This window comes from Apis florea, unplaced genomic scaffold (assembly GCF_048593485.1).
Source record: "Apis florea isolate Af1SG1 unplaced genomic scaffold, ASM4859348v1 contig_2495_pilon, whole genome shotgun sequence".
NCBI classification, from domain to species: domain Eukaryota; kingdom Metazoa; phylum Arthropoda; class Insecta; order Hymenoptera; family Apidae; genus Apis; species Apis florea.
In genome coordinates, this window is record NW_028256595.1 from 2,724,826 (window position 1) to 2,751,056 (window position 26,231).

At 24.0% G+C, this 26,231-nt stretch overlaps 5 protein-coding genes and 2 long non-coding RNA genes across 13 annotated transcripts; 4 read left to right on the forward strand and 3 right to left on the reverse strand.

The window, feature by feature from the left end:
* Positions 1-167: 167 nt before the first annotated feature.
* Positions 168-1,475, forward strand: ATPsynO (ATP synthase subunit O, mitochondrial). Its single transcript, XM_003696779.4, has 4 exons — positions 168-334; positions 520-564; positions 737-847; positions 913-1,475. Exons 1-4 carry the CDS (start codon positions 308-310, stop codon positions 1,357-1,359), a joined length of 630 nt encoding a protein of 209 aa, XP_003696827.1. The 5' UTR covers positions 168-307; the 3' UTR covers positions 1,360-1,475.
* A 135-nt stretch (positions 1,476-1,610) lies between these two features.
* LOC100864967 (uncharacterized) lies at positions 1,611-5,514 on the reverse strand. Of its 3 annotated transcripts, none has more exons than XM_012491189.3 (8): positions 5,421-5,514; positions 4,797-5,033; positions 4,426-4,713; positions 4,189-4,349; positions 3,646-4,085; positions 3,413-3,572; positions 2,511-3,322; positions 1,611-2,432 (listed from the first exon to the last, which is right to left on the reverse strand). In XM_012491189.3, exons 2-8 carry the CDS (start codon positions 5,019-5,021, stop codon positions 2,344-2,346), a joined length of 2,175 nt encoding a protein of 724 aa, XP_012346643.1. In that variant the 5' UTR covers positions 5,022-5,033; positions 5,421-5,514; the 3' UTR covers positions 1,611-2,343. The 3 variants fall into 3 exon arrangements, with proteins under 3 accessions (XP_012346643.1, XP_086762544.1, XP_003696825.1); XM_086906418.1 differs by having other exon boundaries at positions 5,302-5,508; XM_003696777.4 differs by having other exon boundaries at positions 5,310-5,490.
* A 1,168-nt stretch (positions 5,515-6,682) lies between these two features.
* Positions 6,683-11,876, reverse strand: tsr (Cofilin/actin-depolymerizing factor homolog tsr). The gene is made up of 3 exons (XM_012491188.2): positions 11,773-11,876; positions 7,559-7,801; positions 6,683-7,472 (listed from the first exon to the last, which is right to left on the reverse strand). Exons 1-3 carry the CDS (start codon positions 11,773-11,775, stop codon positions 7,272-7,274), a joined length of 447 nt encoding a protein of 148 aa, XP_012346642.1. The 5' UTR covers positions 11,776-11,876; the 3' UTR covers positions 6,683-7,271.
* Positions 8,435-9,368, forward strand: LOC105736482 (uncharacterized). 2 transcript variants are annotated; one of them, XR_015291657.1, is made up of 2 exons: positions 8,435-8,829; positions 8,962-9,368. It is a non-coding gene; the product is annotated as an uncharacterized LOC105736482 (long non-coding RNA). The 2 variants fall into 2 exon arrangements; XR_015291658.1 differs by having other exon boundaries at positions 8,742-8,848; positions 8,962-9,171.
* A 125-nt stretch (positions 11,877-12,001) lies between the features above and the next one.
* Positions 12,002-12,925, forward strand: LOC147657850 (uncharacterized). The gene is made up of 2 exons (XR_015291659.1): positions 12,002-12,198; positions 12,338-12,925. It is a non-coding gene; the product is annotated as an uncharacterized LOC147657850 (long non-coding RNA).
* A 1,279-nt stretch (positions 12,926-14,204) lies between these two features.
* Rtf1 (RNA polymerase-associated protein Rtf1) lies at positions 14,205-17,874 on the reverse strand. The gene is made up of 7 exons (XM_003696776.3): positions 17,623-17,874; positions 16,975-17,233; positions 16,465-16,869; positions 16,128-16,368; positions 15,306-16,032; positions 14,971-15,238; positions 14,205-14,892 (listed from the first exon to the last, which is right to left on the reverse strand). The coding sequence occupies exons 1-7, from the start codon at positions 17,701-17,703 to the stop codon at positions 14,786-14,788; spliced, it is 2,088 nt and encodes a 695-aa protein (XP_003696824.1). The 5' UTR covers positions 17,704-17,874; the 3' UTR covers positions 14,205-14,785.
* Positions 17,875-18,072: 198 nt separating this feature from the next.
* On the forward strand, positions 18,073-26,217 carry LOC100864729 (uncharacterized). 4 transcript variants are annotated; one of them, XR_015291660.1, is made up of 16 exons: positions 18,073-18,778; positions 18,926-19,079; positions 19,699-20,321; positions 20,394-20,570; positions 20,748-21,100; positions 21,169-21,435; positions 21,502-21,846; positions 21,925-22,162; positions 22,305-22,516; positions 22,592-22,730; positions 22,793-23,049; positions 23,115-23,277; positions 23,381-23,553; positions 23,645-23,696; positions 24,554-24,661; positions 24,731-24,748. XR_015291660.1 is itself a non-coding variant. In XM_086906421.1 (15 exons), exons 1-14 carry the CDS (start codon positions 18,278-18,280, stop codon positions 23,661-23,663), a joined length of 3,621 nt encoding a protein of 1,206 aa, XP_086762547.1. In that variant the 5' UTR covers positions 18,073-18,277; the 3' UTR covers positions 23,664-23,696; positions 24,554-25,056. The 4 variants fall into 4 exon arrangements, 3 of the variants coding, with proteins under 3 accessions (XP_086762547.1, XP_086762546.1, XP_086762545.1); XM_086906421.1 differs by having other exon boundaries at positions 24,554-25,056; XM_086906420.1 differs by lacking the exon at positions 23,645-23,696 and having other exon boundaries at positions 24,731-24,862.
* Positions 26,218-26,231: the final 14 nt, after the last annotated feature.

Sequence of the window (26,231 nt, forward strand, 5' to 3'; positions counted from 1 at the left end):
CGAAACTTGAAGCATGCATAAAAATAAATCTGAAATCATAATTGAAGTTACGATTAATAATTCATTTAATAATTTTCATTCATATTAATAATTTAATCATATTAATAAATATAATAATAAATTGTAATTGTACAATTTCATATTAATTATTGCATAAATAAAATTTTAAAACTTACAAATTGCTCCCTCTAGAGATGTCGCTAAAATATATATACTTACACATCTGTGAAATAGTTAGTTATATAATGGTGGATTTGTAGTATTTCGTTTATCGTTTTCGGACTTTAAAACGTGCTATTAGAAATATATGACAATGTCTTTCAGTAAAATAATTGTAAGTAATAACACATAATTTAATTATGAATCTTAAAATTTAAGAAAAATGCAAATGAATTGAATTATCAATAATAAAATAAATAAACTCTATAATTCAATTATTGAATGAAAACATTGAATTTATAGAATATTATACATATCAAATTAATAAAAAAAAACTTATATTATATTATTATTTATCAGGTGCGCTCATTTTCCAGTAGTACTGCTGTCCAACAATTGGTTAAGGTATTTTTTAAAAAAAATATAAAATTATATAACTATAAAAAATATATATATATATATAACTATAAAAAATACATATTTAATGAATTATGATTATTTTCAGAGATTTTTTTAGAATACTATCTGTTAATTTCATTATTAATAACGAAAAAAAATTTTATTGGTTTTTTTTTAGCCTCCGATTCAAGTATTTGGCATAGGAGGACGATATGCTACAGCACTTTATTCAGCAGGTTCAAAACAAAAAACATTAAATAATATTGAAAAAGATCTTCTTAAATTTCAAGTATGTATAATAAATGCTATATTTAATTTTAATTAAAATTATTGATAAAAATATTTATTTGTTAGGATCTCATGAAGCAAGATAAAAAATTGAATGAATTTGTGAAAAATCCAGCAATAAAAAGAAAAGAGAAAGTAGAAGGACTTAAAGCAATTGGAGGAAAAATTAGTCTGAAAAGTGAAACAATAAATCTATTAGCTTTATTAGCAGAAAATGGTCGACTTTCACAAATTAACACTGTAATTAATACATTTAAATTATTAATGGCTGCTACTAGAGGTGAAGTTCCTTGTGAACTAATAACTGCAAAACCACTTGATGCGGAAATGACATCTAAGCTTCAAGCAGCTTTGAAAGGATTTTTAAGTAAAGGTCAATCTATTATGCTTACTGCAAAAGTTGATCCTTCCATTATGGGAGGTATGATTATATCAATAGGTGATAAATATATAGATATGAGTGTTGCTAGTAAAATAAAAAAATATTCTGATATTATTGCTGAAACACTGTGATTACTTTTTATAACATTCAGTAAAATGAGCAAAAGTACTCATATAGAGTAATTTATGAATAATGTGTATGTCATTAAACAATAAATTATTCCATATATATTTATTCCTATTAGAAAGGTTTGTTTTTTCTTATATTAAACCATAAATAAAAGTAATTTTTATATTTTTTTATAAATAAAAATGAATTTTTTTTAATAAGATTACATAATAATAAAATAATCATTTATTTTTTGTTAAAATAAAACTTTGAATACCATTTGGAAAATATTTTTTTATTTTAAATATTAAGTACTTACAATGTTCATATATGCATTTGCAAATGAATTTAAAATATAACTCTTAAATATTGTTACATTTTATAAAATAATATATAATATATTTGCAGTTTCTATTAGCATTATATTTGAATATGATCAATATGTATATTGTTAATCTCAAATAACAAAATTGGTGATTTTATTGCTTTTTATAAAAATTTTAAATGGAATGTTATGACATTAATTATTACACATAAAAAAAATATTCACATATTATTTTTCAATGTGTAATAATATATGCAAGCGTGCATATATACAAAACAATAATAATAAATTATTAAAAAAAATTGATTTTATAATTTTTTTGTTACAAATTTGTTTATAATATTTTTAAAAAATTTTCATAAAATAGATAACAATACCCAATAAAATATGCATATATATCATCCAAATGTACATTTAGTATTCATTGAACATTTTCTAATTTTTTGGTTATAATTAAAACAAAATAAATTGCTCTAAAATAAGACTAGAAAATATATTATCTATTTAAAGTTTAAATTTTGTATATAAAATGCACATATACGATTATTTTTATTCTAATTATAAAAACAATTCAGTTAAATGTGCAAAAATAAATCAAAAGTACATCTGCATAAAACATAAAAAATTATGCATAAAAATTGAAGTAATATCTATAATAAATTAGTTTCTTTTCAACTGAATTCTACATTGCAACTGGAGGTACATCACTTTTAACTAAAACCCAATCTTCTTCCTCAAGTGTAGTTGATATTATAAACTCATTTGGTACAACTAGAAATAAATATTTTTGAAGAATAATTTTATTATTCTTGCTATAGAATTAAATTTTTAATTCATGTTTATTCATACCTGTTGAATGTAACATTTTTCTTCCATCAACATAATTATTTTGTTGTAAGGGTTCATTTAATTTATCTTGTAGAAGCTTTTTTCTACATTCACCTAAATCTTCTAACTTTTTTAATTCAGTACGATAACTGACATCTTCTTCTCCAGATTCAGTTTCTGTATGATCACTATGTTCATTATATTCATTTTGCACATTTTTTTCTTCTGTGAAAGAATTATTGGAATGTATTTTACAATCTATATATGTAATTGTATCAATTGATTGAGATATAATAGAATTAGTAGTAGTAATTTGACTGCTGCTCATATACTTTGATAAATCAAAATCCAGAACATCAGCTAAAAGTTTTTCTTTATTTTCTACATCACGTTGAATCGATTCAAGATTTCTTTCAGTTTTTAATATGAACTCGTCATCAACATTAAGTGTTAATAAAGAAGAATGTGTCGTCTTTGCATCATTAGCATTTATTTTGTCTTTGAAAGCAGACAAATCACAATCAATATCAGATAAAGATGAACAATTTCCATTTCCATTTAATCTATTACGTGATTTTTTAATTTTTCTTTCTGGAGTAAATACAACATCTTCAAATTCTTGTTGACTAATTTTTTGAAATATTTGCCTCCTATCATTATGTTTTTCATTTTGTTCGCTTTTTCTTTTAGAAACATCGTTATATTCTGTTATTCTATTACTATCTGTTATTAATGAAGAATTTAAATTAATTGATATTGCTGGTATTTCAACAGCTTCTTCTGCATTTGTAACTGAAGTTACATCAGTACCAACAGTAACCATTGGTACAATTCTAAAAAATAGTAGTTTTAAATATATAATTTAAATGTTATTTATTAATACAAAATAAATTTATTTTTTCTTTTCTATTCAAATACTTTACCCCACAGATTGAATGATATTAGTTGGATTAATTTTGTGAAAAGGAATTGCAGGTACTATTGTGCTTTCCATTAATTTTGAAGTCAATTCTAATATACCATTTGTAACTGGTTTACTAATTTCAGCAAATGATGATAATGAATCTAATGTGTCTTTTATTTCTAAAAATAAAAATTAATTTTAATGTGTTAAAATTTTTTTAACACATTGAAGAAATATTTAATCAAAATTTACCTGATGAGAACATATTAGTTTCAGGATAATATGCAATACGTATTATATTCCTTTCTCCTTCCAATATAAATATTTCATCTTTAGTACAAGCAACGTCGGTAACACGACGTAAGTCTGTGACAATGGATGTTATAGCAATAGTTTGTGGATTTACTACATATATAATATCATCACTATATGTAACTAATAAATCATCACAAAAAGGTAAAATAACACCAAATGTAGGTTCACCACGATTTTTTTTACAACTTTCTGGTGCTGGATTTAAAAGTTCTACTTCCGTATGTCCAGATCGAACAGCATCTTTAAAAATAAGTGTTTTTAGGACAGTCCCAGTTTTATCAGCTTGCCATAGACGTAATCCAGGTCTACTTGCATATATTATTAAATCTTGTACATAATTTTGTTTACAACCAAATACAGCACCTAATTTACCCAATCTAAAATATATGTATGTATCATTTTTTTTTCATTTATAATAATAATAATAATAATAATAATAATAATTCATTAAATATTTTATATTCATCTTTTTTTACTAACGTTTTACGTTCTTTCTGACCAACTTGTGTTACCTTTCCATTCTCATTTCTATTTACCAATATTGTACGTAATGTTGTAGAAACTAGTAATAAACCTTGTTGATAACTTAACTGTACTACTGTATATTTTTCATTTAACAATTCTGATGATTTTGATAAATGCTAAAAAATATTTATAAGAGAAAGATATAAAAAATAATAAACAAAACTATAATATTATTTCATATATATTACATACCATATAAAAGTCAATTTCAGTAAGTACAACTAAACCATCTTGATCTCCGCTAAATAATTTCATACCATTCTTAGACCATTCAACTGTTGTTACAGCACTATTATGTAAACCACTTATGCTATATCTTTCTACCTGTTTTTTCTGTTTTGGTTTCAAACTATCTGGTAATGAATCTGGAGGATTTTTAGGTATTTGAAATACAGTTACAACTCCATGTTCATTACCAGCAGCAACCATATAGTCCACAGTTGATATTACTTGGATACATGTAATTTTTGAATTAACATTCTATAAAAACAAAAATGTCTTAAAAATATTTAAATATCATAAAATCATTAATTAATTAAGAATAGATATATTATGCATGTTACCTCACATCGAAGTCTTTGTAAATCTTGCTTTTCTCTATCAAACCAATATACTAATCCATAATTAGTTCCAATAGCTATAAATTCAGGCACTGCATCAATACAAGTAAAGTTAATATTATGTGTAAAAAGTCCAGTTTGAATTTTAGCAGGTATTTGTTGAAGAAGCAGAGCAAGAGGTGCCCATTCTCGTAAAGTTCCACCATCTTCACACATAGGTGTTGTCATTGTAAATGTATGCTATTTATATAATATTATATTTAATTTATATTATTAAATAAGTATTTAATAAATTAAATTATAAGTAATGTAGATTAATTTTTTATTAATTGATAATATCAAAACTAATGAAATCATATAAATAATCTATAATCTTTTTCATTTAAAATATTATATGCATAATTATTACTAATGATAAACTACATAAACTATTTTATTAGTATTCTGAAAGTGATACATATATAAAATTAGTATTATGTTATCATAATAAATATGTTATATGACATACCAATTTACCTTCTTACAAAATTAATATAATTGCAGAAAATATTACAATAATTAAATCATATTTCTTTTATCGTATATATAACAATAATATTTTACCAAACATTTTAACAGTCCACTTACTATTTCATATTTCGGCAAATTATGTCAAAATTACAGTGCACGCCTTTAGATACCATAAACCACGTCACATCTATAGAACAGACACGACGATAACAAAAATTATATTTTTTAGATTTATTTTAATGATTGATATTAGTTAAATATGAAATTTTGAATTGATTTAATAAATTTTTAATTATATTATGTTTATACAATATTATAATTAATAATATTGGTATTTTAAATATTATCAAAAATTAAATTAATATTTTATATTAAATGAAATAAATGTAATAAAATAATAAAATAATAATAATAATAATAAATTAAATAATAAATGAAATAAATAAATAAATAATATAATGAAATAAAAATTTAATAATATTTCTATAACATATATATAGAAATTAAAACTTTTTGATAATTACCTTTTTTTATACATATGAATCAAATCTCAATTTTACATATATCTATATAAACAAAAATCCACATATTTATGAAAAACTATAATATAATTATAAATGTAATATTGTTTTTTATCAAAAATATATTACCAATGTTCAAGATGTAAATAAAATATTATAAAATATACTATCTAGTGTATATATATATATATACTATATATAAGATATAACAAAAGTAAAATGAGGAAAAATACAAAATATTTTTTATTAAATTACAATAATTTGTTTGTATAATAAAAAAAACAAAATTTTTAAAAATAATATTTCAAAATTCAATTTGAATAACTATATATATATATATATAATATTATTGTAATAATTCAAAACTGAAAAAAATTTTTGTATAGAAAAATTATAGATCAATAGTATTTATATTTTAATTAAGACTATTAGAAACTAACATATTTTATAAAGTTGTTATGCATATTTATTTACTATACTAATATACAAAAAAGATATATTTCACGATTTCATATTCCGACATCGAATTTGAAAGCTGATAGATTAAAGAAATCGATAATATTCAAATTTATTTCAGTATTATTAATAAATGTCAAAGTTAGAAATATATAATATTTTTGTATTGCTTTTTTTTTTATAAATAATATACATATAGAAAAAGAAATATATCAACTAAGATTTACTTATATCATTATATCATATAATATAAAGATTAAAAAATCTCAATAATTTAACAAAAAAAATAATAAATTTAATTATACGAATTCAAAAATTCTAATGTAATTTGTATATTAAATAATATAAAAATGATTTGAGAAGTTTTTTATACTTAAATTCAATATAAAGAATTATAGAAAATAATAGAAAAGCAAATTTTATTTCATATATAAAACGATTAATTCACTTATCATACAAACGATATTACTAATTACCTTTTCTTTTACAACAAACCAAACAATTGAATTTCACACAACATCAGGAAAATATGGGACTTACTAACGGGATTTCACGATAAGTCATTATGAAATGAATTTAATTTAAACATTATACAGCCGATGACAAAAATGTAATGCTTTCATTCTTACTGCCTGACTGGTTGTAAATTGTTATTCTTTTACAAGTATCTTATAATTATAATAATAGTATAATATTAATATTATATCAGACAGATTCACACAACGTTCGCAGTATGAAAAGTGTTTTTTTCTTTATATATTTTTTGTTCCTTTTATGTTCCTTTCTGCTAATGTTTACGTTCCCCAATGACTAATACATGTAGCACAAATACTTAGTAATCGTTTTCGTTTAAACGTGAAAAATGTGTAAAAACGTGAACGTTCGATGCAACGACGGTACAGAGCATTATTTTGGGGAAGGGAATTTGCGTACTGTTTTTCACTTGATTTCTCTCAATAATATTAATAATTTTGGATTTGCTTAAATACTCCTAATTCCTGTCAGTGGCTCGGAGCTTCTCTTCAACAGCTTCTTCAGAAGCCTCTGATAGATCTGTTGCCTGTATATATTTTTGCACACCAACTAAGGACTTTTTCAAAGCATCAAAAGAACTAGAGTACAACATCTTCTTCTTAACTTTGGCCGTGTCAGGACACCACGACATCAAGAACAATTTTTGTTTCTTGGAAGCCTAGAAAAATAATAAGTCTAAATAAACAATCTATTTTAACATTTATTAATAATTTTTAATGTTTCGAATAATATTAAAAATGCTACCTCAGAAGTTCCCTGACATTGATGAGTGTATTCAAAATCGAAGAGGCCATAGCGACATTCTCCGCTACCACCTTTTTGCAAATCTTCAAGGAAGGCATCATATGCTGCATCACGAGGTCCGATGACTTCAACATCAATTTGTTTCTCATCTTTAATATAAAAGATTACATATCGATGCTTTTTGTCTTTTTTAATCTCTTCGTACGTTGTTTTACAAACGTCAGCCACTGTTACTCCAGATGCCTAAACAAATAAACAGACATCTATTAATAATATTTATTATACATTTATTATACATTTAATTATTATTTTTTTATTAATAAATTATCTTTTTTTAAATTATAACAAATAATTTTCAATAAATGAAAATTTATCGAAGTAATATGCAATCGTTGATATCATAAAGACGAATCAAATGTAATAATGAGTCACAAGGTTGCATAAGAGTCTGATAAAAAAATTGTTTATAAAACTCAATCGTACTCGTTGAAATTGATAGCGGTGACAAGAAACTTGTAACTCTTTATACAGTTTATGATACATATCCTTATTACGTGTATAACAATATGAAATGTTATTAGAATTTTAAATCTTGTTAGATTATTTTATTTAAAATAATCAAAAATCCAATAATAATTTGAATACCATATAATTGAAAATTAATTATAAGCATTCGATTGAAATTGCATTTGCTGTTCGTTTCGTTGATTTATCAGTAACTTACTTTTCAACAACTTCCCTACTTATCTCTCAATACCATTTTTTTAGATAAATAACTTTTTCTTTTAGCATCGTGTGAACACAGATTACGAGCGTCGGACATCTTTCTGCATTGCCATATATGAGTAAGTGTTTGACTAATGATGAGATCGTGCCAGTATCGGTACTATCAGTACTATGCGCGTCATGTTAGTCTGGCCGTTTAAGCTTATTTCGCGGGCAAACGTAGGGGACGTACCGAAATAAAGTCTTCCCACGCACGAATTCGATGCTAAAAGAGATCCGACGTCCATTTCTAAAGTTATCCTTTGCTCTCGGCACGTGCCACACGATACGGAGGTCTGCCCGACTGCGTGTTTCTTCCACTCTGTGGAAATTTGTGAAATACGACTATGACATGATACTCGGATAGATTCTGGCGAAGGCAGCAGAATAGAGGAAAGAATGAAGGGAGGAAAAGAGAGAAAAGAGGGAAGGAGGAAAAGAGAGAAAAGAGGGAAGGAGGAAAAGAGAGAAAAGAGGGAGGGAGGAAAAGAAAGAAAAGAAGGGAGGTAACGATACAGATGAGCGGCATGCACAGAATAAAAGTTCGAAGTAGAATAGTTATTTTTGAAAGAGCTTTTAGATAAACGTTTTTTAATTCGAAAATCTATCTTTTTAATTCAAATTGTAAAAAATTTTAGGTTATCTTGCGACAAATGCAAGGAATCATGACAAAACAAACAGGTTCATGACTATAAACAAGAAATTGCAAGATCGCTAAAATTAGTCGAGTAAAACGTAATTCGATATTTGAAGATAAAGCAGATACTTTGCCAGACCACATATACAATTCCTATGTATTTGCTTAAACTTGGTTATTTACTAAAATAAATAATCTTAATTATTTATAATAATGATTTAACTTAAAATTATTCAACTAAATTTATTTTATATTTACAATATCACAACATATTTCAATAAATATATTTCATACTATTATTTATAACATATGAATTTTGTATATGAAATCAATACGATTTTTATATATGAAAATGATCGTAATTAATAAAACAAATAAAAAATATTGTTTAAAGATTTGTAAAATTAATTCGTTTTTGTTAATTGATCGTTTGAATTTTTAAATAAATAATTAAAGCTTTTATTTATTTGATATAATGAACGTAAGGATCTATTGGGGTGTAAAAGGGTCTAACGAAAAGTGTAACATGGTTGGAGGATAGCCAGTGGATGGAGGATGCAATTCCTCGGTCGATATTCTGGCACGACAGGGGATGCCGGTTAGGGCCAGACTTGGCTCCCTCTAGGGCGTTGTTGTAAATGTCTCTTGTGTGTGGCACAAGGTCAAACGGAAGATGATTCACCGATGAAGAGCGACATAGTCGGTTGTTTAACTGTCGATTATACAGTTCGTTTACATATGCGATATTTATATTATTTATTTAATATATATTTTAGTACGAAAATATTAAAAGTCAGTAAATATTTAATTTTTGTTAAAGAAAAATGAAATACTATTTGAAAATGTGTAACATGTATAAAATTTCGATAAGAATTATATAACTGTTTTCAATTTTTTTTATACTATCTTTAATAATATATTCAATAATTTTAATTTCTAATTATGTTAATTTCTTTTATTTCTAATGATAAATATTTTTCTAGCAAAGATTTTATATAGAAAAAATAAATTAAATGAAAAATTGAAAATTTTAATCAATATCAATGTTTTTTTAATTATTGATAAGAAAGAGAAAATATTAGATTATTAATGAATTAAATGAATTAAAATAATAAATAAAATTAATTCTTGTATTGCTGAAAATAATCAGCGTATTCATCACGTTTAACGAAGGCGTCAGTGAACTGAGAGTCACTGGCCTGCAAGAACCGACCTCCTTACAGGCTCATTGAATTTTTCCCTCTCTGCCATACTCTTGTAGTTCACTGTCATCCTCAAAGCAATAGAGAGGGGGAGGGTTAGTTTCGCAAGGAAACTCAACTCTTCATTACCAAGGATACAGCGTCTATCGGTAGCTAGCATAAATATTTAAAATGTATTCAGAGAACGGTAGTTACTACTACTTGTGCCAGTTTCACATGGTTAATTCTCTGTCGCCAATTTGCCGGAAACGAAACACGACTACTTAATGAATTCTTCCGGAACTTCGATAAATATAATTCACAAAACAAATCATTCTACAAACATGAATTCTTAATTAGTAAAAAAAAAGCTATTTATTAATTATATCTTTTAAACAATTAAATAATTTCTAGCAATAGAATATGATCACAATTAATGACAATAAATAACATACTTTAGATAATACAAAAATATGAAATTTGATAATATAAATAATTCATTTTTAAATTGCACACTGTATTTTTCATTTATATATATATATTATATTTGTACAAATTTATATATTTATGTAAAATTTTTATTACATATAGATTCAAGAAAGTTTTTTTATTAATTTATAGTAAATTTATAGTAATTATTAAAAAAATAAAACATAATAATATAGGAATTTAAAAAAATTAAATGCAAATTAAAACTGTCGCTGATCGATAATAGAGTTCAATATTTCGACATCGTATATAAAGATTAGTATGAAATTTAAATCTGGCATAACCTATATTCGTTATATAAATTTTTGGCAATTATAATGAAAATTTGAGAAATGTTTGAACTCAGAATAAAATTATACCATAATAATAATATTTAAATGAATTTCATAGCATTCAATGAAATCAATGTCAAATAGTAAATCAATATAGTATAAGAAATAAAGAGAAGATCCTTATTTGCACAACATTATATAAAATTTGTACATAAAATTTTATTTTCAAATAATTATTCTAATATTTAGTGAAGAAATTAGAATAATATAATTTTAACAATTTATTAAATTAAAACATGTTTATAAAAAAAAATAAAAAGACTAACCGTCAAAAATGTTAGATTAGCGGGAAAACATCTTTCTACTGTAGAAACAAATTTCTTCTTTCCTTCTAATTAAATACAACTGAAAAAGAATTCCGAAACTATTACTATGCAACGATGTGTTACAATATAATTGCAACTTTTTACTTATCAACGATATATAATTTTTTCTCGATATCGATCACAGTTGCTCTTTGAGTCTGACTGTCGTATCACGAAACTGGAAATGAATCATCCGTTTCCTGGAAACAAGGAATCGCGAATGGCACGTAAAAATGCACCTATATCAGAAGTTTTAATTTTGTTTGTTCGTTATTAAAATTATGAAAATTAATAACACAGATGATTTCAAACAAGTACAATATAAATGATATCAGTTGATTGGTGTAGCCAAAAGAAGAAAGTCGTTCTCGCGGCGTATTGCCGGGACAGAAATGGCGACCGGCGCGTCTGCTTCGGCCATAACCACAAAGTAAGCTTTGTATCAATTTCCGAAGGATCATTGACATTTTTTGAGATATAGATACATGCACAGTATAATATTTACCATTTCGTGATGTAGTAGCCGGTGAGAAGAATCACGTAAACAAGCACTTTAACCTACACTTTCGCGAGAGCCTTGGTCTGGTGGAACTGGATAGGCGCAGTGTCCAGTCGCGGGGGTCGCGGCTCACGAACGAACGGGAAGGGAGTCTCCTCTCTTAGCTAGCTTTCTGCGAATCCTGTATCCCTACGCCTGCGCGCGCGCACTCTTATTAACTTTGTCTTGATTGGTTGATCATTGACTAACAAAAATTCATAATTGATTATACGAATACTTTCTTTAGAAAAATTCATTAACAAATTGTATATTTTGAATACTGTCTTCTTTTTTACTACAAATCAGCAAATTAAATACATGCAAGCCTAAATTTTATTTTGTAACCGGTAGAATTATTTTAATGCGCAAGCGTTGTGTGATGCGGTCATGCCGGTATTTATACAATATTTAATCTCGTTTAGAATACGATTTTTTCTGAGGTTATCTTGGAGATAAGATCAATCAATCAATTTCTTAATATCATAAAACAGCTATGTAAGTCATTCAAAGAGCAATGATATATAATTTGTAGAAATTAATCATCGATGTGATCTGCCGGTCATACCAACCAATCATAGTAAAGGACGTGGGGAAATTACCTTATATGGGCAGCGGCATGCAAGCGACCGCATACAGCCGTCGCGCGTCGTTCTGTGCGCATGCTGCATGCTTTGCGTGCGCACGACGCGCAATATAGTTGACATTTTCAAAAATATTCAGACCTTTATTAATACAATATTAAATTAAGGGTAATTTTCAGTAATTTTATATTAAATACTAAATTATTAATATAATGAATTTTCTTATTAAATGTTATTAAATTAAAAAAAACTTATATTATTTCTTCTAAATTAAATAGCTTTAATTCTATATAGATACTTCAAGTAATATGTACGATAGATATAGTATATTAATGTGACATATTTATATTTAAGAAATAACATTATGATTATTTGAAGCACAAAAACTCATAATTTGTATTTCTATAAATATACTATTCTTAAATACTATATCTTAATATGCCAAATATAATTAAATATAATATTTTTATATATTAAAATCTGTATAAAATATTTGGTTGAAGAAATATGAAATATAAGTATATATTTATATGTTTATATATATTATTGTAATACTGTTGCCAATCATACAGCTTCAAAGTATATGCAATACATTTAAAGATAATTTTTAATACAATTAGTCTTAGATCATTGCTCTAATTTATAATAATACATAAATAAAATAATGAATTATGCTATAAGCACAAATTAAAAACTAAAAAATATTAAAGCAATTTATATTGAGTATTAAAATATAATTAATTCATAATATATGCTAAAAATTATTAATCACATCAAAATTTAATTTATTATTGATTTATTTTTATATGTAATAATTTTTAGTATAAAAACTGAGTATTATAAATATTCATTTCATAAATTCTAGAATATTTTTTGCAAGGCAAATAAATTTAAATTTTTTTAAAGAATTTTTTCTATTTGACAGACAATTTAAGTAAATTCTTATTTCTTATAAATAAATATATGAATTTTTCTAAAATTTTTTAATAGTACTGTCTAAGTACATATATGTACAATTTGGCGAATTTGTGGATAGAAGCAAACATGTTTTGTTTTAACAACAAAGTAATGATTCTAATATTTTATATATATGTTGTTTATCAGTTTACATAATTTTTTGACATCTTGGATAAATAAAATTATATATACTTATATATATATATATAAATTATAATATATTTTGAAACAAAAATATGTATTTATTCTATAAAGATAAATTTTTTTTAATTGATCTGTTTTTTAAATTAATATTTTGTATTTATAAAAAAATGCATATTTTTTTTATATAAAATATGAAGTTTTTATTTATTCAAGATATTTAATTTAAAATTATATATATTAAAGAGTGATATTATGGAAAATGAAAAAAAAAAAAAAAGTAATCATTTTTAGACATTAATAAAAATCATACTATTAATACACTTGATAAATATCTATCAAACTTGACAGATTAAAGTTAACAATAATTGGATTAACTAGACATAAGAAAAGTATATATCTAAAAATATGTTTTTATCATTATTTAGTACAGAAATATATATATGTATATATATAAGAATTTTGCGTTTAAATTATTTGAACTGTTTAGAGAATATTTACAAATTTTTATAATAAAACATATTATTCAAGCATCTGTAGCCAAATTATATTGGCAGTATTTTGCAATTGTAATATTATAACACTGTAAGGAATAAAAAAATATTTATACGTATTCATAATATTCTTATGTAAATCAATTAATTATAAGCTTAATTATTAAAAGCATATTTTTATCCAGTTCAAATATATATAATTTTTCATATGTTTTTTACTATAAGGTGGCCGCTTATTAATATTTATTTTAATGTATAAAACACAGAAGAAATGTCACATTATAATATACACAAATCATGATTAATATATTTGTGATCCATGCTGATTTTTGTTATTAAAATTATCTATTAAAGATTTATATTAAGAAATTAATTATATATAATTCTAAATATAGACTTTATTTTTTCTTTTAAATAAAAAAGTAGAACTTTTGTTAAAAGGTAGAAAAAATTGTACCATTGAATGAAAAAAACAAATGCAGTTTTAAAGTTCTTAAATAATTCAAATTGTAATACTTTTCTTTTAAGTACCCCTTAATAATGTTCTTTAAAAAACAAATATGTTCTAATGAACATTAAATTGTATTCTTTCGTAAAAAATACAATTCGTAAATAGAATTATATGGTAGGAACCACCTATCTATCCTTTCTAAAAGAAGGAGTCATTATTTATAACAAAAAATAATATTATATATGAGAACTATACATAAGCTTTTTCAGTCAACCGTTACAAGACTTCGTCTTCTTTTTTTAGAATTAATCAGATCATCAAAGACTGATTTTTTTACTTTTAAAACTAATAAAAAATTAGATTAGCCCTCGTTTTTTCTTATAATCTTCTAAATTCAAAGATCGTCGAGGTCCAGTATCCTTGATATTACTAATAGGTTTCGGTAATACGCTAACAGGATTGTCTAAAAAAATAAATATTATGTATATATATTTCATAAAAAAAAATATTTATAGAAAAAATATAAATATACTTGACTTACTTGGAATTGGTACTTCTAAATCTATTGTGATATCAAAGTCATGAGCATTAAATAAATCTTCAGTACTTTGTTTTTTCTTTGTTTCTTGACCATTTTCTTTTTCATTACATACTGTCACTGTCTCAGTTTGTTGAGGACTTACTTTATCATTTACTAGAGCAGTAGATGATACTTCTTCATCTTCTGGTTTAAAAACCATTCGTGGTTTTGTACTTCGTCTGGTAAATGGATCATCTACTTTTTTACCTTTATTAGCTTTAAACTCTTCCTGTTATATAAACAATATATAACATTTTAATAATTTTATATTTTAAAGTAGATATTTTATAGCTTACCATAATTGCTTTTTCTGCTTCTTCAACATTCTTTTTTCGGTTTCGATCATTAATATATGATATACTAGATATTGTTGCTGTACGCATTTTATCAAGTTCGGAAGCACGTTCTTCAAGTTCACTTAATTCTTGATTAAGTCGACTGGCAGTTTCATCATCTCCTCTACAATTAGCTGCATCTCTTTCACGCATAAGTTGTGCTTTTTTCATTGCATAATTATATGGTGTTTGTTTAAATCTTTCTTTTTCTCGTACTATTTTTTCTATATCTTCTTCCTTAAATTCGTATACTAAAGCTTCTTTAATATCTTTTAATTTTTGTTCAACTTCTTCAAAAGTAGGCATTGATATTCCTTGTAAAGCACAAGTTTCTTTCCATTTGAAAAATTCAGATTCAGTAAATTCTTGATTCGATACAAATTCTAATCTAAATACACGTTCTTGAGCGCCATGTCTTAGTTTTAATCCTTTATTCGTTCTTGTACCACCAAGTTGATATATTTTTCCTGTTTCACAAACACCACTAATTTCAGCTACTCTGTATACAGGTTTACCATTATTGTTTCCAATGCCAATTCTAACAAAACAACCTTGCACCACTCTATCAAAGAAAGGTAAATGTACAAATCTTTCCATTTTATGACGAGATAATCTAATTTTATTAAGATCTTCCTTGGTACTGACATATATTGGCTTTTTTGGTTTGGCTTTATTACTGGTAATAGATCTGTAAAATTATTTGATTATTAATACCATTAATATTTAACTAATGCTTTTAATAAAAAAAAAAAAAAAAGAAAAAGAAAGAAAGAAAAAACTGACTTTTTATCAGTGTCAGAATCAGTATCTCTACTATCACTTGAAGATGATCTACGTTGAGATGATGGTTTAGTAATATCTTCTTCTTCACCACTATCTGATGAACCACTATCATCAGAATAAATATCAGATGCTTTAAGTTTTGTTTTATTTGCTCCTCCTTTGTGATCATCTTCTAATTCTTCTTCTTCAATATCCTTTGATTGTTGTTGCTGTTGTTCTATCCTTTGTTTTTCTTTTTCCTCTAATTAAGCAAAAAGAAATAAAATATATTTAATCGTAATAATTTCTAATTAACTTATTTTTTATTCTTTATTTAATTATTTGTTTAATATTTTACCTCTTTCTTTCTTCTCTTCTCGTCTTGCTTTTAAAAGAGACATTGCATGAAATTTTTTATCTTGTTTTTCCTCTATAGTTTTCTTACGATCTTTACTCCGTTCTTTAGGATCTGGTGCTCTATCAACTTTCTTTTCTTCTGTACCTTTTTCTTTCTTCCTTGATTCTTTTTGTTTTTTTAATTCTTGTTTTTTAGCCATTCTCAATTTTTTTTCAATCTCAAATCTTGTTTTCATAATTTCACGTTGTTCAATACGTTTAAAAATTTCTTGTTCACGTTCTTTTTCTGTCATTTGAGCAAGTCTTGCTTGATCCTCAGCATCTCCCATTAATTTATCATCATAGCCATCATTAAATTCTTCTTGGCTAGAATCAGAAACACTAGCATCCGAGTCTGAAACTTCACCTAAAAACAAAAAATTATTATATAATGTCATAGAATTATAAAATATATCTTAATTATATTTTAATATATAAAAAATTTATTTTAATGTTTGCTTTAAATAATTACCTTCTTCTGGTTCCGAGATCTTTTCAGGTTCTTTTTCACTAGCACTTTCTTCGCTACTAGACTTTGTCATTTTTCGTTTATTTCTTTTAGTTGGTACTTTCTTTTTCTTATTTTTGCCAGCTTTTGTACCCCAATCATCATCTGAATCTGATGTATCTGAATCATGTTTATTATCTTTTTTAATATTACTGGTTTCTTCATTAGATTGAGAATCATCTTGAGCTTTTCCTTTTTTCTTTTTAGCAAGTGAGAGTAAGTCCTAAATCAAACATACATAAATTTAAAATTAAAATTCAATTGTTTTATATAAAATGGATAAATTTATTAAATGTATAACTGAAAAATACATATAAACTGATATATATAAATATATTCTTTTTCTTTTTAATTATAAGTAATGAATTATTACAAATTAAGAACTTAACTATTTGAATGCCTAAATCTAAACATATATTAGTAGGTTATGTAAAATAAATTTTATATATATATTTTTTTATAATATATTTTAAAGATTCAAAAAATAATATGAAACAAGTAATATTAATATTAAAATTGATTTGTTTAATTTTCATTGTATAAGAAATGAAATAAAAGCATAAAATAGAAAATGTGTAATACGAAATTTTTATGTAAGGTTATATCATTTACATTATCCAAATCCGAGCCACTTTCTGATGCACTGCCACTACTATCAGAATCTATAAGAGCGTGATTCTTTCTCTTTGGCATTATCACTAAAATAAGCAAACGGAGATCGTGAAAATTGCACGCCCTCCTAACAAGGGTAAATTTAACGTCATGCAAGATATAATAAACTAGGAAGACCGCGTAGAACCAAAAACGTTAAACATCAACGTCGATACAGTAGCGTATATCACGCCATTCGTTCCACAGCAATCTAGTTTTATAATCAAAATTATAATATACCATATTATATATTATATAATTATTATTTATTCATATAAAAATCAAGTTATTATTATTATTATTTGTTTCATACAATTAATAATTATCCGATTTCATAGGATGATTCTAATAATATAATACTTTTATTTTAGTAACATTTTCTTCTACATATTGGTAATCACGAATGTTGACACTTTTTGCCGTCAATGGCGTTTGATAGACGCAACTGTGTCGATGTGTCAGAGAAATTTTATACTATATTGGATTTTATATGACGTTACGGTCAAATAGTGAGATGTAATTATAGAAGTGGCATTTACAAATTAATTGTAATAGATAGTAGTGTCATAGAGAACGTGAACATTCTAATTACGGATGTTTAAAATTGGAATGTTCAATGGCTGTGAATATGGAAGTAGAAAAGAATATATCCAAAGAGATTGACACTCAACTTTTAGCAAATAATTCGATGGAATTTAATAATGATATTCAGATAGACAACGAAAATATTAAAGATATCGAGAATTCATTGTCTTCTCTTAAAAATATAACGATTGATAGCGAGAAATGTGACGATACTATTATATACGCACAAGTTGAAAATTCTCAAATTTATGCAAAAAATTTAGAAGATAATTTAATGTCTACCAATGAAAGAGAAGAAAAAAGTGATGAAGATAAAGAAAAAGAATTATCACAAGATGAAGAAGTTTTAAAAAATGATTGTAAGACTGAAAAAATAGAAGTAACATCAGAAAATTCTACTGATGGTTATGTATCTCAAGCTCCATTAGCTTTCACAATTGACTTTGGCAATAAGGAAATTGATACAACAAAATATCAAAATTTATTTGAAAGATATAATGCTAGACATAAAAGAAACTTATCTACATCTAAGGTAGATGTATTATAAAATATATTTTATAAAAATATATAATATTAAAATATGTATCAAATAATTTTTTACATAAATAAAATATAATAAAAATATAATAAGTGAAATATATAACTAGATTTATAATTATAATTAGAATTGCATTTTTAGGTAGAAATAAATACAAAAAAACCTGGTACTTTAGTTTCTTCAAATTTAATGCAAAAACAAAAAGTTTCTAGTATACATTCTGAAGGTTATTTTAGTAGTGAAGATGATACAAGACGAAAAACAGATCAATTATCAAAAAAATTAAAACAACTAGGTAATATTTTTAATTTAAAATTACATCTAAAAATATTAAAAATTTAATTTATATCATATTTTTGAAATTTAATGATAAATTATTTTTTTTTAACATAATATAATAATTATAAAAATTAATAATAAATTTTTTTTATAAATTTTATGTATCTGAATTATAATAGAATTATTTATTAATTATTAATATAATTTAATAATTTACTATGATAAATATGTAGTTATTATATGTAATTATAAAAATTTTAACATTTAAAACAATGTTATAATTATTTTAACATTTAAAATTTTTATAATTATTAAAGACCAATTTCTTTTGAGAAGCATATATGATTATATCTGTAATGTATGAGTCATGATGAAGTCATCTTTACTATGCTTTTTAATATTCTTCTCAAGTACTTTCAATATATTCACAGTATGTATACTGCCAATATTAATGATTTTAATATCATATATGAATTCTTATTAAAACTTTATGTTGCATATATTGAATTAAAAAATTTTAACTTCATAGATTTTAGCATTAAAATTATTTTACATTTCTCCTCTCTTATTTTATAAGTTTTTATAAAATTTTATAGTTTTTTTTTATAATTATTGTATTTTATTTTTTTTTTTAGGTTCAAAATCACTTTTAAAACCATCACATATTTTTAAAGAATCTGAATCTAATGTGAAAGTATCAAATTTTCAAAATAAACAAGATATAATGAGTAAATCTTTTGAACAATCAAAACAACTTAAACTTCCTTATAAAAATCTATCTTTAGAACTTGGTTATACAGAGAAAACAAATGCAACATCATATTGGGTACCACAAAAATCTGCTACTATAAATGATTTAAGTAGAATTCAAACAAACAATTATGATGATGATGAAAAGTTGTATACAAAAAATATTGATCAAGAAGATGAATATGAACATTCATCTGATGTATCTGAAAAAGTATCTAATATCAGTTATATTAAACATAAAAGTATAAATATTAAGGAACCTAATTTATCTAGCATTAGCTATACAATGGAAGTAAATCCTAATGATTTAACTGAGACAGATATTGATGTTTTCAATGTTAGTAATATTGATGGAGGATCAGATGGTGCAGTTAGTGAAGCAGGAACATATACAATTCATAAAGATTATACAGATGAAGAAAAAGCTAGAATGGATATAGATAAAGTATTTAGTGTTGGTGTTTTAACTGAAGATGAAAGCAATGAAGCATGTATTCATAGTTTTAAAGTAAGTAAATTCTATCTATTTTATTATTATTATGATAATTGCTATTATTTAAAATATTTTTTTATTTTAAAGATGAGTGTTTCAAGGGATAATAATACATGGATATCAGAATGGGCTACTCAAGTAGCAGAACATAATTCTTTGCCACCAGCAATTGGTGGATTAACTGGTCGTACACCTCCACTAAGTCCTTCTAAAATACCATCTCCTATTCATAACAGATCGCAACGATTGATTCGTGGTCGCAATGTATGAAGTATTCATTGTTAATATTTATATTTATTACAATATATATACATATAATCAATATATACTTACAAAGTGTTACAATAAGAGCAAATTTAACATTTTGTCAAATTTTATTAATCTACTATATCTTATACAACAATATAAATATATATATATAATTATAATAAACATTTTCAGGAACAAAGCGATAGCAGTTTAGATGCAGAATCATATTTACGAATAAAAGAAAGAATTTCAAATCAACATATACTTATTGATTCTGGTGGAGAATCAGATGATGATACTAGTAATAGTTATAATACACCTCCACAAAGTTCACAAAGAACACCAGTACATGGAGTTTTGGCTAGAAGAGGAAGTCTTTCTGAATCTCTTTTTAGAAGAATTAATACCAACGAAAATAGAAGAAGTATTCGCAAATATATAAGTTCAAATAAATCAAAGACTGAAGATATAAATACAGAATTAAGTAGTCCGTCCAAAGATTTTACTTCTCTTCATTTAGGAAGACGAAGTAGTTCCTTGGACAGGTAAAAAACATCAATATTTAAAAAATATAATTTAAATTAATTTTGTAATTTGATTTTTCATAATATAGGAAAGAGTATACATCTAATACAGCAGAATGTAATACGTCCAAAAATAATAGTGTGAAGTATTATCAAGATGATGAAATTAAGTATTCAAATAGTCCAGTTTTAAATCGTTTAAGGCCGTCTACACCAAAATTAACAAATAGTCCAATTATAACTCGTAAAACAGTTACCAAAATTGTTAATTCACCAGTGATGGAAAGAACTAAACATTTGGCAAAGTCTTCTCCACAAGCAAAAAATATTGGATATTTTACATGTGTTGAAAATAGGTATAAATAATAACTAAAATTTGAAAATACTTCATTTCTATTTCTAAAATCGTTTTGTTCTTTTAGTCCATACATGTTAAGAAAATCTAATAGTACTGCAAATTATCACGAAGAAAATATCGGCTTTAGTACAACAAATAATGTTTTTCAAAATAGTCCAAATGTTAAATGTAATTTAAATATCCAAAGATCATGTAGCAATGCAAATATTAGAAATATAAAATTACAAAGCCAATCATCTCGTCGCAGTAGTTTTAATAGTAGTGATATTGATAGAACATCTTTAGGAGGAAGATATCTTCCTGCTTCGGACAGTAGTAGTGAAACTGGTGAACAGCAAGTAAAATCTTCATTAGGTTCAGTTTCTTCTGGAATTAAATTGAATCGAGCTTTTAGCATAAGAAGAGCTAGGTACTTTAAAATATATGTAATAAAAATAATAAATTTAGCACTAATATAATGTGTTTGTAATTCTTTCATAATATATAGATTAAATTGTGAATCTGATACAACTCCAAATACAACTCCTGAAGAAAAACGCAGAAGAGCACAAAGTGAAACAAAATCAACATCTTTAAATAAACAGCAAAATCGAAATCGTATAACTAATATGAATATAAATAATAAAGAATCTTTAAAAAAATCAGAGCCTATAAAACCAAGAACTACATCTATATCAAGAACTGATAGTACCAGACTTAGTATGAGAGCACCAAAATCATCTCATGTAACTGTTTTATAAATATTTATTCTATATTTTTTTTTTTATATTTCATATTTTATATTTTTGTTCTATTAAATTTATAAAATTTCTTTTTTAATATAATTATATGTAATTATATATAATTATGATTTATAATATTTTATAGCTAACTTCTACTACACAACGTCCTATTCAGAAAATAATTAAAGATCAAAAGAAATCTGGTAGAAGTAATTCAACATTAACATCAAAGGAAGTAGAATTTCAAAATTGGAAAAGGAGAAAAAGTTATGATCCAATGAAAGCAGCTGCAGAAGGTAGAAAAAAATTAATAGATAATTCAAAAAAACATCATAGTACAGAAGATAGTTCAGGAAAGTATGTATATATTGAAAACATAATATTGCAAATGTTTATAGAATATAATTTAAATTTCTGTTAATATATCTCTAGTCATGATAATTCTGTATTGCGATCAGCAAGTTTTCATGGAACTGGTGCTGCTCTTTCATTAGCTAATGAATGGTCTGACAACGAAATAAATATTGTTCAAAATGATAATCAAGTACCTCCACCATGTAGCCCACAATTGGTAAATGTATATAAATATTTTTTTCTAAAATTTATATTTATTCTTTAATTTTTTATACATAGGAAAGTGATAGTGATATAGAAACATCATATTATTTACAAACAACACAAAATGTAATGTCAGCTATGTCAGCTCGTATTACGGTTTGTCATTCACCTTTAGTAGATTCAGATAATGATAGTGATGAAGACACTAGTCATAGTTTACATAAAAGTATGTCAAAAACATTACATCAACCTAGTGATACAGAAAGCAGCGATGATCGTCATCCTAATGCACAGAATGTTCTTTCAAATACTAAATATAATCGAGCATTTAGGTAAAAATTTATGAATGTAATTAATGAATAATATCATTATGTATATTTTAAGTATTTATTTGCAGTTTACGCAGAGCAAGATTAGACATACAATCAACAAAAGTACCAGGAAATATAAATAAGAATAAATCAATTATACAAGATACTCGAAAATCTGAATCTGTTACAAGTATTAGTAGAACTGATTCTGGACGTTTTAGTATGAGATCAAGCAGAACTGCAAATACTGTATTTATCTTTTATATTATATTATATTTTATATTATATTTTATGTATAAAAGATAATTTTTATTTTTATTTTTTATATTTTTAAAAACATTTTTTATTGCAGGGATCTAAAATAAAACCAAAAGAAACAAAAAAACCTGCAACGCCAAATACAAGAGAGGTTGAAATGCAAAATTGGAAACGTCGTAAAAGTTATGATCCTATGAAAGCAGCAATGGAAGGAAGAAGAAAAGCAGGTTTGGCAAAGAAAAATACGAATGCCAATCTTTCTCCAAGGTAAACATTTATTTATATAGATTAAACTAAAAATCATATAAAACATGTTATTATTTAGTTAATATAAAAATAATTATTTCACTGTTGGTAGGACTGATAGCGATCGATAATCTAATGATAGAGACCATCGATACAAGCAAGTGGTACGAAAATGACTTGTTTGATTTTGCGATATAGATTTTTTTAAGAAATTCATTAAAAAATGTAATGTTTATTTTTTTTATTTTTTTATTTTTTTTACAGTCTCTTAAGAAAATCTTATCGCAGCAATGCTGCTTTTTGGTATTTTTTATTGTTTATATTAATCTATTGCCAATGCACTATTAATCAATGAATGCTATGGATATAATTGAATATAAGAATTACATATCTTTATTATATATGTTTTAAAATAATATTTTAATATTTCAATTATCAAATCCATATTATTCATTTATATATATATATATATATATATATTATATATATATAATTATTTTATAATTATATTTTAGTGAAATACATTGAAAAAAAATGGATTTTCACTAAAATAATATTATTTGTATACAGGATAGTTAGAAAATAAGATAATATATACTTATTTTATATAAGTATGCAAATCATAAATTTCAGTCTAGTTTGTTGTGGCTTATTAATGCAATACACAGCTAGATTTATGTCTTATTTATTAATTTGTTTTATTTGCATGATCAAAGAAAGAACCAAGCATATTGAAATATTTTTATCTTTGCACAATGTATAAATATTTATTTTAAAATGATTAATAAAATAGAAAAAAAAAATAGAAAACTGAAAATTTTATTTAATGGAATAATTTTATAGAAATTTTTATGAAAATATAAATAAAATTAAGATCTTTTTATATCAGAATCTTATTGTATAGATTTAAAAGGCACTAGCATGTTAAAACATTACTATATATTACATAATAATATACTTTATTGGTTCTTTCTTGATTTATTATAATAGTTAGAAATAATATTATTTGTTTTGTTTTTAGCAATGTTGCAAGATCACGCAGTTTCCATGGTTCATCAGGATTTGGAATTAGTGATTGGAGTGATGAAGAATTAGCTATATCTGCAGATGAAGTTACAATTTATTAAAGGTCAACTTATTAACAATATTATAAATGAACCTAATTACAAAAACTTTAATTATATTAATGTATATACAGATTAAGAAAAGAGATTGAATACAAGATTGCTCCATGAATAGTTCTATATAAAATTATAACTGAGGAAAATGTTAAAAAATCTTTTCTATATTAAAAGATTCTATTTTTTGCAACTTTTAACATTAAGAACCTATAGATCTATATGGCTGTCAGTACTGTTCTAAGTTGAAATATTAATGTTCAACAAAATTGATGCGTAAAATTTATGTTTAAACATTTTCTTATTTTATTTTATTATTTTTTTTTCTTTTGTCATGATATAAATTCTGATTATACGTATTAAATATATAATACTTTTAAAAAATAAATACTATATGAATAAAAAATGAATGTGCAAAAATCTTTTGAAATTTATGGTTGGAAAATATTATAATTCCAATGTTAGGCCTAAAAATAATAAATATTAAATAGAAAAAATATATGTAATTGGACCAATAATGATATAAAAATATTAATTTTCTCATATCTTAATAATTATTATGTTAACTATGTTTTATTGTATTATTGATTTTATTGTATTATGTGTATTATTGATTTCTAAACTTAATTTTTAATGATAGTGTGTGCTCTCTAGTTTATTTTAATCAATTATTCTTTATATATTATTGGAAGCAGCATATATCATAACAGATATTACTAAATTATTAATTTCTAATAAATAAAAAATTATATGTTCTGCTTAATATAAAATAGACAAAACTTCCATATATTATAAAATAATATGTATGAACTCTTCATGTTTCTGCAAAAATATTGGTACATATAAGAAAAAAAAAAAATACTATTTGCTTTCAAAAGGTGCAATGAATTATTATAATTATTTTTTATATTAAATAATTTAATACTTGATGTGATCATAATATGCTTTAAAATAGTAATATATATTAGAGTATTATGTTTTATTTTTTACTGACTAGTATAATGGAACATACTTATTAAATTATGTATATATTATGAAATTATTTGAATTGATTATTAAAAAAAAACTTGCATTCTCGCTTAATAAAATTAATGCGATCAATGCATTGATATTGATCTGTATAATCTAAAAATGATCTGTAATATGTATTTCAAAAGTTTATATTACTTATTTGTGCAGCTTGTTACTTTGTTATAAATTTATTAACTATTTCGAATTTTGATGATATTCATATTCAAATTAATTCATACGTACTTTATTTAGTTATAATTAATTATATTATATTTTTTACTGTATAATTTTTTTAAATATATTTATCTCTAATCTAAAAATTTATAAATTATTAAAAAATATCAATATTTTGAAACACTTAAAATTATTTCGATTTTTTAATAATTAGAAATTATTTTTATAAAAATTATGCAGTAAAATATAATAAGATACATTTTATGTTATATTTAAAACAAAAAGATTATTGTCCAGTAGAATGTAATATTTATTTCTATCAAAAATTCATTCTATCAAATTTTCATAATTTCATTAATAATAATTATATGTTTGCACATTATTATTATTGTTATT

What these genes read in the sequence shown, in the direction of transcription:
- ATPsynO (XM_003696779.4), top strand. Translation starts at nt 308, where the DNA reads ATGACAATGTCTTTCAGTAAAATAATT. An exon ending in TGTCTTTCAGTAAAATAATT is followed by an intron (nt 335 to 519) that starts GTAAGTAATAAC and finishes ATTATTTATCAG; the next exon opens with GTGCGCTCATTTTCCAGTAG. An exon ending in AAGATCTTCTTAAATTTCAA is followed by an intron (nt 848 to 912) that starts GTATGTATAATA and finishes TTTATTTGTTAG; the next exon opens with GATCTCATGAAGCAAGATAA.
- Rtf1 (XM_003696776.3), bottom strand. Translation starts at nt 17,703, where the DNA reads ATGCCAAAGAGAAAGAATCACGCTCTTATAGATTCTGATAGTAGTGGC. An exon ending in GATTCTGACACTGATAAAAA is followed by an intron (nt 16,033 to 16,127) that starts GTCAGTTTTTTC and finishes ATAATTTTACAG; the next exon opens with ATCTATTACCAGTAATAAAG. An exon ending in AAGCAGAAAAAGCAATTATG is followed by an intron (nt 15,239 to 15,305) that starts GTAAGCTATAAA and finishes TTTATATAACAG; the next exon opens with GAAGAGTTTAAAGCTAATAA.
- tsr (XM_012491188.2), bottom strand. An exon ending in AATGTCAGGGAACTTCTGAG is followed by an intron (nt 7,473 to 7,558) that starts GTAGCATTTTTA and finishes TTATTTTTCTAG; the next exon opens with GCTTCCAAGAAACAAAAATT.
- LOC100864967 (XM_012491189.3), bottom strand. Translation starts at nt 5,021, where the DNA reads ATGACAACACCTATGTGTGAAGATGGTGGAACTTTACGAGAATGGGCA. An exon ending in GGTCAGAAAGAACGTAAAAC is followed by an intron (nt 4,086 to 4,188) that starts GTTAGTAAAAAA and finishes CATATATTTTAG; the next exon opens with ATTGGGTAAATTAGGTGCTG. An exon ending in AATATCATTCAATCTGTGGG is followed by an intron (nt 3,323 to 3,412) that starts GTAAAGTATTTG and finishes ACTATTTTTTAG; the next exon opens with AATTGTACCAATGGTTACTG.
- LOC100864729 (XM_086906419.1), top strand. Translation starts at nt 18,278, where the DNA reads ATGGCTGTGAATATGGAAGTAGAAAAGAATATATCCAAAGAGATTGAC. An exon ending in CATGTATTCATAGTTTTAAA is followed by an intron (nt 20,322 to 20,393) that starts GTAAGTAAATTC and finishes TTTATTTTAAAG; the next exon opens with ATGAGTGTTTCAAGGGATAA. An exon ending in CGAAGTAGTTCCTTGGACAG is followed by an intron (nt 21,101 to 21,168) that starts GTAAAAAACATC and finishes TTCATAATATAG; the next exon opens with GAAAGAGTATACATCTAATA.